Here is a 15,285-nt window from a genome sequence, read left to right as displayed (position 1 = left end):
CCTGACACTCCAGAGTCAGTATAATAGATGTTGACTGATTGGTGGATGAGTTAAATCCCAGCGGCTTTGGGCGGTGCCTCACCCCGTGTGGCTCAGCTGGAGAACAGTGGACCAGCTGGAGGCTGTTCATTCATCTATCCCGACCAGGGTTAGCCTCGCACGAACCTGCATATCAGTGTTAGCTAGCTTATCATTTAGCTGGCTTACAAACAAACAAAATGGCACAGTTGAGTCAATAAAAGTGTCCGTCCAACATGTGAAAAATCTGCTGCATTGTGTGAACCAGCAGGGACTCAGACAATCATCAGCGCTGCGGAGGAAGTGGTGGCTATCCAATAAGGTAAGACGATGATAGCCAAAAGTAGCAGTTTGGCTAGCTAATATCAGAGTAACTGGAGTAAAGATCACTTAATCAGATACTTTTAGGGTTAAATATCGCGAGGAGAACGCAGTTGCTGAGTTTGATAGAGTTTAAAGAGACATCGGACGGATTAGCAGACAATAATAGATCATGTTAGCTTAGGCTAGCAGCTAGCAATTGACCTTAGCCAGCTGCTCATTTTGTGTGGTGCTGATGCTGAGCTAGCTAAGCTAACGCCTCACACCCGGAGAACAGCATCCCACTATGCTAATCGCGGTTTTGGAGTAAAGAAAAAGAAAAAACGACTTATTATCAACAGGCCACTCACTGAGTTACCTTGAGAGTTGCATTGCTTTTTGTTAAAATATCACCCAAATCTTAAAAACTACTTGCATAATAATAATTGTATATATTTGGCGTCAAAAAGTCAATTAAATACAGTATCAGGACAGCAATATAGTGCAATCAAGTTTAAGTACAAAAAACCTACAGTTTAATAACAGCTTCAGTCATCAATACTAAAATAAGTTCTAAACCTTTAATTTGCTAAAGTAATGCTACATGTAGCAACATTATACAGTTTATTACATGGCTTTCTATTGGATTGCTTTATCATTTATCCTATGGATGTTCTTGCCTCCTCGCTATACAGTAATATTTCGTAGCATACAGTTGATCCACATTCATGGTCTCAAGAGAAACATGATAAATAAAGCTAATCTGAAAGTAACAGGGCATTTAGGTTGATCATTGAAAAGTATGTAAATCTCCACATTTGCCATACATAACTGATTTTGTGTTGGTGTGTTTTTCTGAAGGATCATGTGGTGGGCCTGGCCGTTCCTGCCTGCTCTGGTGCTTCTCTCAGAGCTCTCTGTGGTGAGAGTCCAGACTGCGCCGTGCCAGACCTGCCGAAAGCTCACAGAGAGTTTCATCAAGGTACTGTACAGCAGTAACTGTAATTCATGCTTGTCTCCATGAGCAAAGTTCTATTTTTCCGTATCCCTGAGTCTCAAAATGTCCCTATTTTCAGGGCTTGGAGATAACGGCCAACAAGAACTTTGGGGGAGGAAACACTGCCTGGGAGGAAGAAAAGCTGGCTAAATATGCACGCAGGTAAGACAAAGTGTTATTAAGAGTCTCACTTACATTTTATTGAGTTACTTCTATCCATGGTAATTATCAAAGTCAGTCAGTACTTGCTGAGTGTAATGAATCTGAATCTCAGTGGACAAGAGTAAGGCTCCATCAGTGTTCAGGGGGTAAATTATCTTTTAATCTACTTATCTTGTCTTGTGTTACATCTCCAATTGTTGGTCTTTTGTTTCAGTGAGACTCGCCTCCTTGAGATAGTAGAAGCTGCTTGTGAAAAAGCAGATTTTGAATGTAACCAGCTCCTGGAGCAGATAGAGGACCAAGTGGAGACATGGTGGTTCCACAGGTAAATGTAAAATATGTGTTAGGTTGTATGATTGAAAAAAAAACATTCCAAGGTACACCAAGAAAAATGATTTGATGATTAATTACTTTTCGTTTTTTAAATATTCGTTCCCCTCCATGTTCTCCATAAATGACAAAGACGAACAAGACATTTGACCATTCTCTGTTTTAACTTCATGACTGACATGATGTGTGTGTCCTGTAGGCAGCAGGAGGCACCGGACCTGTCTGAGTGGCTGTGCATAGAGGAGCTGAGACTCTGCTGTCCACCTGGACGCTTTGGACCTGACTGCAAAGGTGTGAAAAACCTAAATATTTAAATAGAAGCTTCCTGATATGAGTGTTGATAACTTAACCATCAAGAGTGATTAAGACTTCATAATGATGCAAAATCCACAGGCTAACTCAGAGCTTTGGCTTTTAAGAATATCTCTAATAGGATATTTGTCCAACACAGAATGTCTGTCCAGCCCTGATGGTGTGTGTGGAGGTCTGGGCCGCTGTGAGGGGGAGGGGACTCGCCTCGGAGATGGAGAGTGTGTCTGTGATCCCGGATACTCGGGCCATCTGTGCCAGAGTTGTGCGGATGGCTACTACAGGGAGAAAAGCTCCAACAACAGCATAGGAGCCTGTGCAGGTGCCCGAGATTCAGACAACTGTTTCAGCCATCTACGTGTATTTAATTCAGATTGAGGTCATCTTAAATTGACCTTTCCACTGTCTCCTCGTCTCTCACCCTTTGTAGCTTGCTACCACTCATGTAAGAAATGTGCAGGGCCACAGCACTTCCAATGCCTCGACTGCAAACCCGGCTGGATCCTTCATGACAACAAGTGCGTGGGTGAGTTTGGCTTTAGCTGTCACGTGGTAGCATTTCATCCACTCTTGTGCTAGTTTTCTGGATGTGTGTTGTTTGACTGCCCTTGTTTGTCTCTTAGACATTGACGAGTGTGGAACAGAGCTGGCTCGTTGTCCTTCTAACACCTACTGTCACAACACAGAGGGAGCATACGAGTGCAGAGGTACGATCAGTTGACATTTTGGTTGCTTTTGACAGTATACAAGTTTTGTATGTAATTTCAAGATATGTAGGTTTTCTGCAGCGAGTTTGATTTTTGATTATTTTTTATAAGAGTCAGGTTTTCAGTTACATTTGCAAGACATTGTAGAAATTAAATTGTAAAATACTGTGATTAATCAATAACTTAATATGATTATTTTTTGTATTGATTCATCTGCTGTTTATTTCTTTAATAATTTATTTGGAAACATTTTCCACTGTGTGACAAATTAAGTTATTTATACAATAAAGCACTTAATACCCTCTTTGGTGTGATGTTGACCTCTCTGTTTTGTCGTATCCAGGCTGCGACCAGGCATGTGTTGGCTGCATGGGAAGTGGACCTGCCCGCTGTAAGAAATGTTCCCGTGGCTACAAATTGAAAGGAGCAAAGTGTCTTGGTGAGAATATACCGCTTTTCTATTTTATTTCTGTGTCACACCTTTGTACTGCGGGAGTCCACTGTATTTGATTAGACTTAGACAAAATATGCCCCAAATCACTGTGTATAAAAAGGGACTTTAAACATGCTGGGTTGCCTGTGATGCGCACCAAGCTCGTGTCTAGATGATTAACCTCAATTTGCAAAACTCATAACTTGACGGTTAATGTTTAGGTTAGGTCATCAGCAGTGACGTGCGGTGAGGTTCATGGCTGGTGAGGCACTGAGTCAGATTTACAAATATTATATTTTGACCTTAATCGAAATATTCGGTTATTTTCAAAAGCTTTTTTAGTCTGATGCTTCGATTCATTTTAAACAGACCGTTCAACAAAAGGATACCCAATATCTAAATATTGGATTGTTCTTTCTTAGTAAGATCCCATTTTCATTACAAATGTGGTCTTACCTTGACTTGAAGATGAAGTCCATGCTATCCTTCTGGACAACAATCTCTATTACTTTTTTATAAAAGTCCTCCTTATCTTCCTGTAGTTTCAAAAGTCTAGTTTGTTGTTACGTCTACCGTCTCTGCGTAGAATTACAGTAGCAACAAGAACCTGTGGGCTCACGTGCGCCCCCTTCAGTGCGGCAGAGGTTATGGCTGCCTCCCCTGGTGCATTTTCATTGCCGTTGATACCAGCGAGCCTAAATATCATATATACGTGAAATAAGTTATTTAGATACTATGGATGGCGAGGATAAATGTAATAAAGGGATCTACATACATTACATTGGTGACCTACAGTGAGATGGTAACAGGCATGCGCTTAGGGCCCGCTTTCCAGCCAGTTTCTGTGGGGTGACGCATTCTGAGGTGAGGCAGAGCTCATCTGTGCCTCAACTCAGCCCACAGTAAATGGCTTGAGCGCGCTCACAAAATAAGTGCCCGCGCTGCATTAGTGCCCGCGCTCCAGCAAGTTACTGTGGGCTTACGAGAGGCAGAGCTCGTCCCTGCCTCACTTGTCATCGCTCCCGTAGCGGAGCTCGGCAAATTTGCTGATTTTGACTATAAAAAGCGATTGGAATCATACATAAATCACACTGACAACACAGATCAGTGGAGACATTTTATTATTATTACTATTTCGTTTTTCTTTAGTTGTTTTTCCGTTACATTGGAGTATGACAGGTGAGGCTCTGCCTCCCCTGCCTCCACTGACTGCACGTTGCTGGTCATCAGCAAAAAGTCTTAATAGCTTTTTTTCATTTTGGAAATCGAACACAGCTGACCAAGCTGGATGTGCAACAAGAGGGCTGGAGGATTAAACAAATTAAAACGCTGCTCACATCAAGACAGGACATTTTACCTGGCGCTTGTCATCAATAATAAATATTGGTACATTTTTATAATTTTGTTAAGTTCCACTGTATTTAGATATCTATGTTTATAGACTAAAACATTGCTGCCGTATTTATGCCTTATTGAAATTATGTTTTTTGTTGATGGACCAGCTACAATGTTAGCATAGCCCAGCATCATGATGTAGTCATTTGGACAACCTTTTGATTTTTAATTGCAATGAAATCACTGTAGAATCTTTTTATGGGTTCATATACCGCTGTAGTAAACCAAATAGCCATCATAGTTCACACAAATGATGGCAAAAGTAACAGAGAACTGCATTAAACGGCTTTCTTCTCTCCTCACAGATATCAATGAATGTAGTGATCGTGCAATAGCATGCCCAGGACTCAATGAGGCCTGTATCAATGAGGAGGGGTCCTTCCACTGTGACTGTGCTGATGGATTCATTAGAAGAGACAGCATATGTGTTGAGAACAAGCCTCCAGGTAAGCAGCCGCACCACTATATGTCCAAACACATATATTGCTGACAGCTTCTCAGATCTGTTGGTAACCTTTCTTTATCCTCCTCCTCCTCCTCCTCAGCTGGCCCAGAGAAGGGGCTGTTTGACGACATGACAGACGATGAAGTCCTCGTGCTGCAGCAGATGTTCTTTGGCGTTGTTATTTGTGCCATAGCTACGCTCGCTGCTAAGGGTGACATGGTTTTTACGGCCATTTTCATCGGAGGTGTAGCTGCCATGGCCGGATACTGGCTCACAGAAAAGGGAGACCTAATGCTGGATGGATTTATGAAGGGACGCTAGACTTTCCGGAGCCTCGATGTTAGAAAGGACACCGGAATACCGGCCAGGTCAGGTGAATAAGACTCAACCGGGGGGCAGGAAAGTATCCCTGCAATGCTAACCTTTCAGGGATTTACTTTGGGAGTTACTTGAAAGGACTTGGTTTCATTTATGTTTATGAATAGGATAATGCAAGAAAAAGGGAGAACTTGAAGGCTATCAAGCCATTAATCTTGGAAGAGGAATGACAAAGCAACACTGCACTGATATAAAGGAGATGAACTTAGTCCCCTAACTCAACTCTGTTGGGAACAAGGGTGACATGAAGACAACTACTGATTGTTAAAATCTGTTATGCATTTGGATGTCTCATGCCTCAACTTTGAAATGATGTCGTTTTTTCTTCCACACTATCGAAACCTCCAGTCATCATGTCCATCATGTTTTTTATTATCTCAAAGCTGTAAAGCAGAGGGTTTCCCATGGGCTGATTGTGAGTTTTATCAGGTTACTGCAGCACCCAAGCTACTTGCAATAGGCAGAGGTTAGATAAGGGAAATGTTAGGAATTTACTTAATCGCCCAAAAAGGAGAGTTCATTGAAACCCTGGGATGTTTCCATGATGAGCTCATGGTTTGTTTATGTTCACAGAACTTTACCTCTTTACCTGCTGAATGATTCTTTTTAGTAATAATGCATGAAAATAGGGTTTGAAATGAAAGGTACTACACTGTATGCATTATTTTATTGTCTTACTTTGGCATGGAAGACTGACTTCACCAGCTGCTGGATCCCCAACACTACTGCTATCGACCATTTAATGAGTGTGTGAAGGAATGTGCTTTAGGTACCTACCAACTATGGATCTGGATGACTAAAGCCATTTTCTGTCGCCTTTTATTTATTTTGAAAGCAATATTTATATATTTAAAGATTTTTGTTATCATATTTAGTCTTTACATTTCCTATGTGTATTTGTGTGTGTATTCTCAATACAGTTTTATTTTCATCTGTTCAGTTGTAATTGTAGCAGATATAGTAGCATCATGTTTGAAGGCCACAGTGTCACTTCTTACCCAACCATCTCCTCTGTGCTTGGTTTTCTTCATGTGGAAACTGTTACAGTCATTATTAGTTATAATAGTCAGTTATGTTTGCTTTACAATAAAAAGTCTGTCACACTTTATGTTTTTATTCAAATGTTTTATTTAACTTGATCAGGCTTCCTCAGCTCTTTAAACAGAATGAGTAACAACATTCAAACTTGTGGACTTTGATTTTCTGCTATTGCATGTGGCATTCTAAATTATAGCACATGCAGGAAGTCATTTGCTGAGAGAAACCTGTAAAGGGGAACTCCACCTATTTTACAATCAGTCTTTTAGCAGGTTTTGGGAAGAAATACTCCATAAACAGTGTGTGGGAAAAAAAGCAGTTTGAAATATTTGGTGACTCCAGATGGAGCTGTTTGACTAGGGCTGTTGAATCCATATCGTCTAGTAAGCGTGTTAGTGGTTGGATTGCATTGTGGGTATTGTAGGCATTATCAGTTTTGATTCTGATAATGGAACTCAATGCACAAGTGCTCATAAGTCTTTTTACTGCCTTTTACTTTATCGGAACCAACAGCAATATCACAACATTAATAAAATAAGAGACAAATCATCATTCTTATACATTCAAATAATGCTTAAGATTTTCATTTGGTTCTCCTTTGTTTAGAAAAACCCTAAGGCCCTTTTATAGCTATACCACAGCTCTAATTGCATGTACAATATATGTTGCATCCCAGTTTCATCTGAATCTCATGCATGCCCAAACACTGCTGCGAGGCCAGCCTGAAGTTTTGACTCTGGATGTTGAAGTTTGACCTATTTCAGTGTTCCATTCCAGTTAATGGGGTTGAGGCAGAGCATCTCTCTCTCCTTTAGGGTCTCCTGGGAGCGTGTTAGTGCTCTGTCCCTCCAGCTCTGCTCCATTAGCTGCACACACACACCAGAGACACACAGGGGAAGAACCTCAAACACTTCCTATATTGTTGTAACCTGAGAAGATGCACCATGTTAAAGCATTATCATTACACTGTGAAGGCATTACAAAGGCATTAGCAGTGGATACATAATGTATGTCGTGTTGGACTTTACCCTCTTGTTCTCATCTCTGTAGGCTGTCATTGCTTTGCTGTGCTGGATCCTTAGCTCTCTTTCACCGGACAGTGCGAGGCGGTCCACTTCCCGTAGATTCTCGGCTTCCTTCACTTTACTGGCCACATGTAGCTTCAGTGATATGCCTTTCTCCTCCATTTGCCTCTTTAAATGCTCTAACAACTCCTTCCTAAAGGAACAAATAATTGATTTTCTATGTCAACACTGAATTTTTATATTCAGTGTGTACTGTTTTTAGAAGAAGATTTTAGAGGATAATAGAAAGAGACTCAACAGTTCAGAAGGTGAAAGTGTTTAATTGTACCTGTACTCGTCTCTCTCACTGCTGGATCCATAAAAAGGTTTTCTCCACACTTGATGATACCTGAAACATCAACTACATGTCAGTGACTTTTGACCTCAGCTCTTCTAAAAGGTTGCTAAGGCATTAGTGATTTTCAGTTTTAATAAAATGGTAATGGGGAATTGTTCAGATGCTCCTACCTCTGGTGCTCTCTCCTCTGCATTATCAGTGTCCTCTGGTGGTTGTGGTGGTGAACAGCTGGTGTCTCCAGGCTGACGATGCGTTTATGAACCAAAGGTGGATGTAAAGGGTTCAGTCTTGGGATACTCTAGAAAGCAGATTTATGAACTTTTATTTTTTCTTAGCTCAAACACTTTATTCCCTTGAGACAGTCAGACAATAAATCTCTGCTCACCTGACTGCTTGCCCAGAGCCGGGCAGAGTTTGAGATGCTGGGAAATGTAGTTTGGGTGACCACCAGACAGCGACTCTGCCGGACAGGAAGTGTGTCTTGAGGAATACACACTGGGGTGGAAGCTATGGAGATAGCTGCTGTGGTGATGAAGGTTTAGAAAAACAAAATCACAGCGCATGTTTAAGATTTTACTAGTCGCACTAAAATAGACAACAAATAGAAAAATGGTTTTGTTTCCTTACGTAGTCTCATTTTGTAGTTCAAGCTGTTCCTTCAGTTCATCCACCAGAGAACTTTTTGTAGAATGAAAATTCTCAACGTGTTAAAAAACCTGAACAATTAAATAGTTTTCTTAAACTAGCACATTATGATTTCTGGTAAATCATACCCTAAATTTAAGTACAGCAAATTAGTGCAGCGGCACTAGTTAGAGATTAACTGTGACATGCCTGTGCATTCACTGAGTGTTTTGCGGCGGCAACAGTTGCCTTGGGAATCAGGTTCCCCCCCCCCCCCCCCCCCCCCCGTCATAAAGAAAGCTGCTGCGTAGACTGTAAGGACATGCATCAGTGCACTCAAAAAGAAAGATTATTAGACTCTGACAGTAGATGAACCAGATACAGTCGGAAGATGTCTCCTGATCTCATCTATATATAAAGACATGGAACAACATAACCAGTCTGGTGACTGAGTGAGTAATGACTAATTTCAACTTTTAAACTACTTAAAACATTTTATTACACGTTAAGTAAAACTTTTTAAAAGTAAGGAGACATTTCAGTGCATAATTATAGACACATTCAGGTATAACAATGCAAGTTCATCATAATGCTAATATTGAAATGGTTTATGTGATGCATCTGATTTTCTTGCTTGTTTCCACAGCAAATCTTCTTTGCAGTTCTTCATATTTTGGATTTCAGATTCCAAGTCTTTCATGGTTCTCCCATAGCCAGTCGTGGTATTTGTTCAGCATGTGATCTTCAGGTTTCACCTTTGACATACAAATAGGATTACATGTCAGATTTGGCATTAATAAACATAATAAAACAAACAAAAACGTTTGGATTTAACTGACCACTCTCCACTCGTCCACACAGAAGATCCTATAGGAGTCGTTGCCGTACTTCCCAATACCGTACAACTCAATGGGGTAACGCCACTGTTTAGTTAGATACTCATCTACGCAGGAGAAAATGGATTGTGAGGTATTTCTGGCAACTAGTATTGTATCATGGCTAAACCATACAAATCTACAGGAACAACATATTATTACTTCAATATTACTTCAATAACTGAGCACAAAACTGGAAGCTGTTATCCATCATGTATAAAAGACCAGCACATTCACCTGAGAAGCGTACGAGTGTTTTTGCTCTGAGCTCATACAGGCCTAGTGGCTTCATTAGTTCAGACAGGGGCTTCCAGTCGGCCTCCCGGGTCACCTCTGCAGACGGGTAACGTTCAAAGAACTGCCACAGCACTGGTATGGCCATCTTGCCTGAAGAATTTAAAAAAAGGAAGAGGAATTCTAGACTGAATTCCTGGTTGATACAATACTGTTGCAATTAGGGATGCATATCGTTGGCTTTTTTACGATACCGATACCGACCGATACCACTGAACGATACCGATACTCGACCGATACATATCGTGATACTTTCATGTTGCATAAGGGAAAAATTGAAGCGCTTTATGATATAGTTAACATGTCAAATGAATATTACAATTAATTGTACAACGATGGAGCGAGGAGTCAGATGAGGCACTGCAGGATTGCTTTGCATCCACGGATTGGAGTGTGTTTGAGGACAATAACATCAACACACACACGGATACTGTCATCTGCTACATTGGGAAATGCATCGATGACGTGGTACCGAAGGTTTCTGTACGGACATTCCCAAATCAAAAGCCATGGATAAACTCCGATGTGCGCTGCAAGCTGAGAGCGCGCACTATCGCGCACACAGCGGGAGATTTGGAGGAGTACAGGAAGTCTAGGTATGATCTCCGGAGAGCAATTAAAAATGCAAAGAGACAATACAAAGAAAAGGTGGAATCTGACTTCAAAGGCTGTAACACTAGGAATATGTGGGCGGGACTAAGGACAATGACTGACTACAAAGGAGCAGCGGGGGGTGCTGCGGGAGTGTCTGCGTGCGCATCTCTCCCAGATGAGCTGAACAGTTTTTTTGCACGCTTTGAGAGCAGCCGGGCTGTGGAGGTACAGAGGGACCAGGAGCTACACTGCCCTTTTGTTTTAAATAGGGCAGATGTGTGTAAATCCTTTAAAAGGGTTAACCCACACAAGGCTCCTGGACCTGATGGCATCCCTGGCCGTGTTCTCAGGGTGTGTGCAGTTCAGCTGGCAGAGGTGTTCACAGACATCTTCAACAGGTCCCTGCTGCAGTCTGTAGTCCCCACATGTCTTAAACACTCCACCATCGTTCCTGTCCCCAAAAAGACAATCATCACCTGCCCCAACGACTACCGCCCAGTAGCACTCACCTCCATCATAATGAAGTGCTTTGAGCGGTTAGTCAAATTATTCATCACCTCCTCCCTCCCTGAATCTCTGGACCCCCTGCAGTTTGCCTACAGAGCAAACAGGTCCACAGACGACGCCATAGCCCTCACCCTCCACACTGCCCTCTCACACCTGGACCCGAAGAACAGGAACACATATGTGAGAATGCTGTTCATTGACTACAGTTCAGCATTCAATACCATTGTGCCCTCCAAGCTGGCCATCAAGCTCAGAGACCTCGGGCTCAACAGCGCCCTCTGTGACTGGATCCTGAACTTCCTGACGGGCAGACCCCAGGCAGTGCGGGTGGGAAACATCACATCCTCCACCCTGATTCTAAACACCGGTGCCCCTCAAGGCTGCGTGCTCAGCCCTCTCCTCTACTCCCTGTTCACCCACGACTGCGTGGCCACACACAGCTCCAACACCATCGTGAAGTTTGCTGATGACACGACCGTCATCGGCCAGATCACAGACGATGACGAGACGGCGTACAGAGAGGAGGTCGAAAACCTGACATCTTGGTGCCAGGATAACAACCTCCATCTCAACATCAGCAAAACAAAGGAGCTGATTGTAGATTACAGGAAGCAGCAGGGAGAGGGACACGCCCCCATCGCCATCAATGGGACTACGGTGGAGAGAGTCAAAAGCTTCAGGTTCCTTGGGGTCCACATCACTGAGGACCTGACATGGTCTCTTCACACCACCACCATCACCAAGAAAGCTCGACAGCGGCTCTTCTTCCTCCGCAGGTTGAGGAGGTTCAAAATGGATTCCAGGATACTCTGCAACTTCTACAGGTGCACGATAGAGAGTATCCTGACTGGCAGCATGACGGCCTGGTACGGCAGCTGCACCGACCTCGATCGTAAGGCTTTACAGAGGGTGGTGAAAACTGCACAGCACATCACCAGGACGGAGCTGCCATCCATGGAGGACCTTTACTCCCAGCGGCTCACGAAGAAATCACTACGGATTATCAAAGACCCCCATCACCCCAGCCACAAACTGTTCTTTCTGTTGCCGTCTGGTAGACGTTACCGCAGCATCCTGGCAAGGACAAGAAGATTCGGAGACAGTTTCTTCCCGCGGGCAGTGAGACTGTTAAAAAATGGAACTGTTGAAACAACATCAAACATTCATCTGCTACTCAGTAGTATGTATCTAATACCTAATATATATATATCATTCCAATAACTTGTATATAGACTCTATTGCACTATTCCACATCATAACTTTATTTCATTTTATAACTATTATTATTTTTGTATTGCTCATGCTCTTATTGTTATTATGTTATTATGTTGCATTGTTGGAGAAGCCTGTGACATAAGTTTTTCAACTACATAATTACTCTGTAACTATGTCAGATTGACAATAAAGAACCTTGAACCTTGAACCTTGACTTCGACCTTTTAGTACTGAACAAACAATGAAAAACACGCTTGACAACACGGGCTTGAAGACTGTACATTCCTGTACTCCGATTTTATGTGACAGTAGCAAATGTTTTGAGAGGTCGGATGTGTTGCCGCCTTTCGCAGAAATAAACTTCTTGCAGTGGTTACAGACCACACCATTCAGACTGGCAGTCATATGCAGACACACTTTAGATTTTCGTGCCGACATCGAGCTAATGAAAAAACGAAAGCTAACCGAAAGGCTCAGACGTTCGGGAGGAAGGTGAAGGGCGTTGCTTGGCAATTAAGCCAATCACCGAAGCCGTTGCAAGATGCGCAATCTGATTGGCTGGCGGTTTGGGCGTGAGTTTAAGGATATTACGCCTCACTTTATATATTAAAAAAAATCGAAAACCGGATCTGATTTCGATACGGTATACCGTAGCCACCAGTAACCGGTATTTCGGTAATACCGGGAACCGGTATGCACCCCTAGTTGCAATGCAATGTGTGTATGTTGGATCTTACCACTCGTCTTATTCAGAAAAATGGTGGCCACCAAAAGCTTCCAGGGGTCGTGGAAAAGTGTTTCCTGTACGAGGTTGTAGGGTGAGCGGGGAGGTGTCCACTTCTTGAAGGCCTTCCTCCTGGGGGGGCTAAGGTCTGTGTATGGACAGTGTACATATCTTCTTAAATGTTAAGGTATACTTAATGTATCATATACAAGTATACACAAACTTTCATTTTGCTTCTTTTATAAACAATTTAACATTACCATCACTGGGGTGTTTCCTTCTAAAATAAGGGCTTGTTTTGCGTTTGTCTTCCCCGCACTTGGACCCTAGGCAAACAGGAAACATTTATGTATATATTATTTAAAAAAACACATTTGTTATGATCTATACTGTCAGACTTCTTCATCAAGACATATATTTCAAATACTTGGTGGGAACTCAAATGAATCACACTACTCATTTGTGCATTTTTGTTTGAGGCCCTCTGTTTTAACTGATCATACATGCTAGAATTTAAATAAGTTAAAAGAAAAATAACACTTACTTAAACTGCTACCTTTACACGCTGTCAGACATTGCAGATCATACTTACTATTCTGGGAATCTCTCACTGGTGTGCAGCTCCCACCAGTGGTGTCAGGTAACAACACCTCCTCTTCCTCATCCTCAGCATCTGCCTCCAGATCAGAATTAGATTTGTTGGCACCTTTGCTGTGAATCTGCAGCTCATCTCTGCCTCGTTCATCCTCACCCTCATCCTCACTCTCAGTGGCAGGTTCAACATTCAGTTTGGGAGCAGAAGGCCTCGAGTCTGCTTCTTCATCCTTGCTAACAATGAGAGTGTGTTGTTGGTTACTGGGAGGAGCCAGTCGGAGTAGCTTCTCTCTCAGCTGACCTGACCTCTGAAGGCTCATCTGCAGTTTGACATCATCCTCTTTGGTTAAAGGTGCTTTTATGAAGCTCTTCACACATGCACTTTTTACTTTTCTGTCTTTAGTTTTACTTCTGAGGGAGGAAGAGGCTTTTTTAGATTTATTAGGAGGTGGATCCAGTATTTCTGTTGCATCTTCTTTTGTCTCCTGAGGTGCACCTGCATTTCTTTTCTTTCTTCTCTTCTGTTTCACTTGAGAGGGGAGTAATTGCGAAGGGGTGAGAGCATCGTCCTTGGATGCAGTGAAATCAAAGAGGTCTATTTCTAGGTTCCCTTCTCCATTTTTTATGAGGAAAGCATGCAAGGATGCTCTCGACCGAAACCTCTGCCCTTGGGGACTGACACAACAGAGGGAAAAAGAACATTACACACTCAGCAAACTGATCGGAAAAACACTTATTCATGAGTCACGGTATGTTTAAAAGAAAACTATGAGACACCTTGTAATGTAGACGTCCATTTTGCCTGCTGTCTTGCCTGCTTTACGCTGCCTAACCTCTCTGATCCAGCCAGGGGGCAATGTGGAAGTGTGGCATGAGTCATCCTTGTCATTATGACTTTGGTTATTTATGTCTCCACCGGTTTCCAGCTGGAAATCACAGCCAGTATGCATCATGGTAGGTATATTACTGTTGTTATTGAGCCCGGTTGATAGAGTGTTGGATTCTGATGTTGTAGACTCTGTTGAAGCTTACGGCCTTCAGCTCATTGTCCGACTTTTTACTCCCACATCAGCAGTCATTCCTGGTCTGTGTCTTCTTCACCTTACATCTAGAGATAGACATATACGAATTAAATCCTCCTGACGGAAAGGGGTTATACATTGAGATGGCAGCAGAAAGGAAGGACCTCCTGTAGTAGTCCTTGTCATAGCGAAGCTGAAATAGTCTCTTAGTAAAAGTGCTTCACAGTTGGATCGAGGGGTTGTTAAAGGGTGTGGTGTTTTCCATTAGGCACAATAGTTAGAGTAGTATCCTTTTTCTCCATTGCTGCCTCTAATGGCTGCAAGGAGGGTTCCAGGAACAGATGATGACACAGGCCCATCATATTGCCATAAAAGGAAAATTGTTTTCTAAAGGCTGGTAAAAGATCTGAAACATATAGTTAGTTACACATTTCAAATGACCTGGATGTCCTCGGTAAGTAGAGTCCTCTATTTATTTCCCTGTAGGTAGCCTATTATTACAGTAACACATTGATGAAATCCATGTATTATACTACATACTACTATACTACTGTCCCCGGTAGGGTTTTTACAACATCTGACTTTTTTCCATTCAAATGTATATTGTGAACAATCTGTCATATAAATGAATCTTTAAATGGTATGGATAATTAGGACACATACCTTTATAACAAATGAGTTGGTGCAGATCAAATAATACCTGAGTAACTAAGAGAAATGCAAAGTGTTAAAACTGTCCCCAGTCAGTGTCACATAAAGTGCTTAAATATGGCCATTTAACATATCACTGAGCACATGTTCATATAATAAGCAGCAACAAAAGTGTAACTTACCTGGAAGTACTTTGATTCTCAAAAAAGTGCAGCTCCCCTCTCTTTATACGGTATATGCATGGTGAAGAGTCACTGTTGTCTTGCCGCATACTCTCCGATGTCAACATTAGGCTCCTCCAAAGACTTGCC

The 15,285-nt window shown here is 42.2% G+C and overlaps 3 protein-coding genes across 4 annotated transcripts; 1 reads left to right on the top strand and 2 right to left on the bottom strand.

Moving 5' to 3' along the window:
• The first annotated feature begins 58 nt into the window (after positions 1-58).
• On the top strand, positions 59-6,582 carry LOC117479497 (protein disulfide isomerase Creld1). The gene is made up of 11 exons (XM_034126481.1): positions 59-340; positions 1,180-1,300; positions 1,395-1,477; positions 1,692-1,802; positions 2,007-2,098; positions 2,259-2,438; positions 2,547-2,642; positions 2,740-2,823; positions 3,167-3,262; positions 4,957-5,097; positions 5,197-6,582. The coding sequence occupies exons 2-11, from the start codon at positions 1,184-1,186 to the stop codon at positions 5,415-5,417; spliced, it is 1,221 nt and encodes a 406-aa protein (XP_033982372.1). The 5' UTR covers positions 59-340; positions 1,180-1,183; the 3' UTR covers positions 5,418-6,582.
• Positions 6,583-6,686: 104 nt separating this feature from the next.
• Positions 6,687-8,751, bottom strand: LOC117479498. The gene is made up of 6 exons (XM_034126482.1): positions 8,502-8,751; positions 8,260-8,396; positions 8,045-8,172; positions 7,866-7,925; positions 7,541-7,730; positions 6,687-7,378 (listed from the first exon to the last, which is right to left on the bottom strand). The coding sequence occupies exons 1-6, from the start codon at positions 8,509-8,511 to the stop codon at positions 7,268-7,270; spliced, it is 636 nt and encodes a 211-aa protein (XP_033982373.1). The 5' UTR covers positions 8,512-8,751; the 3' UTR covers positions 6,687-7,267.
• A 37-nt stretch (positions 8,752-8,788) lies between these two features.
• On the bottom strand, positions 8,789-15,268 carry mbd4 (methyl-CpG binding domain protein 4). 2 transcript variants are annotated; one of them, XM_034126389.1, is made up of 9 exons: positions 15,157-15,268; positions 14,987-15,031; positions 14,079-14,409; positions 13,300-13,976; positions 12,968-13,033; positions 12,721-12,855; positions 9,611-9,760; positions 9,338-9,441; positions 8,789-9,253 (listed from the first exon to the last, which is right to left on the bottom strand). In XM_034126389.1, the coding sequence occupies exons 3-9, from the start codon at positions 14,252-14,254 to the stop codon at positions 9,179-9,181; spliced, it is 1,383 nt and encodes a 460-aa protein (XP_033982280.1). In that variant the 5' UTR covers positions 14,255-14,409; positions 14,987-15,031; positions 15,157-15,268; the 3' UTR covers positions 8,789-9,178. The 2 variants fall into 2 exon arrangements, with proteins under 2 accessions (XP_033982280.1, XP_033982279.1); XM_034126388.1 differs by lacking the exon at positions 14,987-15,031 and having other exon boundaries at positions 15,157-15,261.
• Between the last annotated feature and the right edge of the window lie 17 nt (positions 15,269-15,285).

Source organism: Trematomus bernacchii, unplaced genomic scaffold (genome assembly GCF_902827165.1).
Source record: "Trematomus bernacchii unplaced genomic scaffold, fTreBer1.1, whole genome shotgun sequence".
In the NCBI taxonomy this organism is placed as follows: domain Eukaryota; kingdom Metazoa; phylum Chordata; class Actinopteri; order Perciformes; family Nototheniidae; genus Trematomus; species Trematomus bernacchii.
The sequence above is the reverse complement of the archived record's forward strand: the minus strand, read 5'-3'. Positions and strand labels throughout refer to the sequence as shown.

Coding starts and splice junctions, on each gene's coding strand:
- LOC117479498 (XM_034126482.1), bottom strand. Junction 7,731..7,865: donor AGTGAGAGAGACGAGTACAG/GTACAATTAAAC, acceptor TTGTTCCTTTAG/GAAGGAGTTGTTAGAGCATT. Junction 7,379..7,540: donor ACAGAGATGAGAACAAGAGG/GTAAAGTCCAAC, acceptor GTGTGTGTGCAG/CTAATGGAGCAGAGCTGGAG.
- LOC117479497 (XM_034126481.1), top strand. CDS start 1,184: ATGTGGTGGGCCTGGCCGTTCCTGCCTGCTCTGGTGCTTCTCTCAGAG. Junction 2,099..2,258: donor CTTTGGACCTGACTGCAAAG/GTGTGAAAAACC, acceptor TGTCCAACACAG/AATGTCTGTCCAGCCCTGAT. Junction 2,824..3,166: donor GGGAGCATACGAGTGCAGAG/GTACGATCAGTT, acceptor TGTCGTATCCAG/GCTGCGACCAGGCATGTGTT.
- mbd4 (XM_034126389.1), bottom strand. CDS start 14,254: ATGATGCATACTGGCTGTGATTTCCAGCTGGAAACCGGTGGAGACATA. Junction 13,977..14,078: donor ATGGACGTCTACATTACAAG/GTGTCTCATAGT, acceptor CTGTTGTGTCAG/TCCCCAAGGGCAGAGGTTTC. Junction 9,442..9,610: donor AACACTCGTACGCTTCTCAG/GTGAATGTGCTG, acceptor TCTCCTGCGTAG/ATGAGTATCTAACTAAACAG.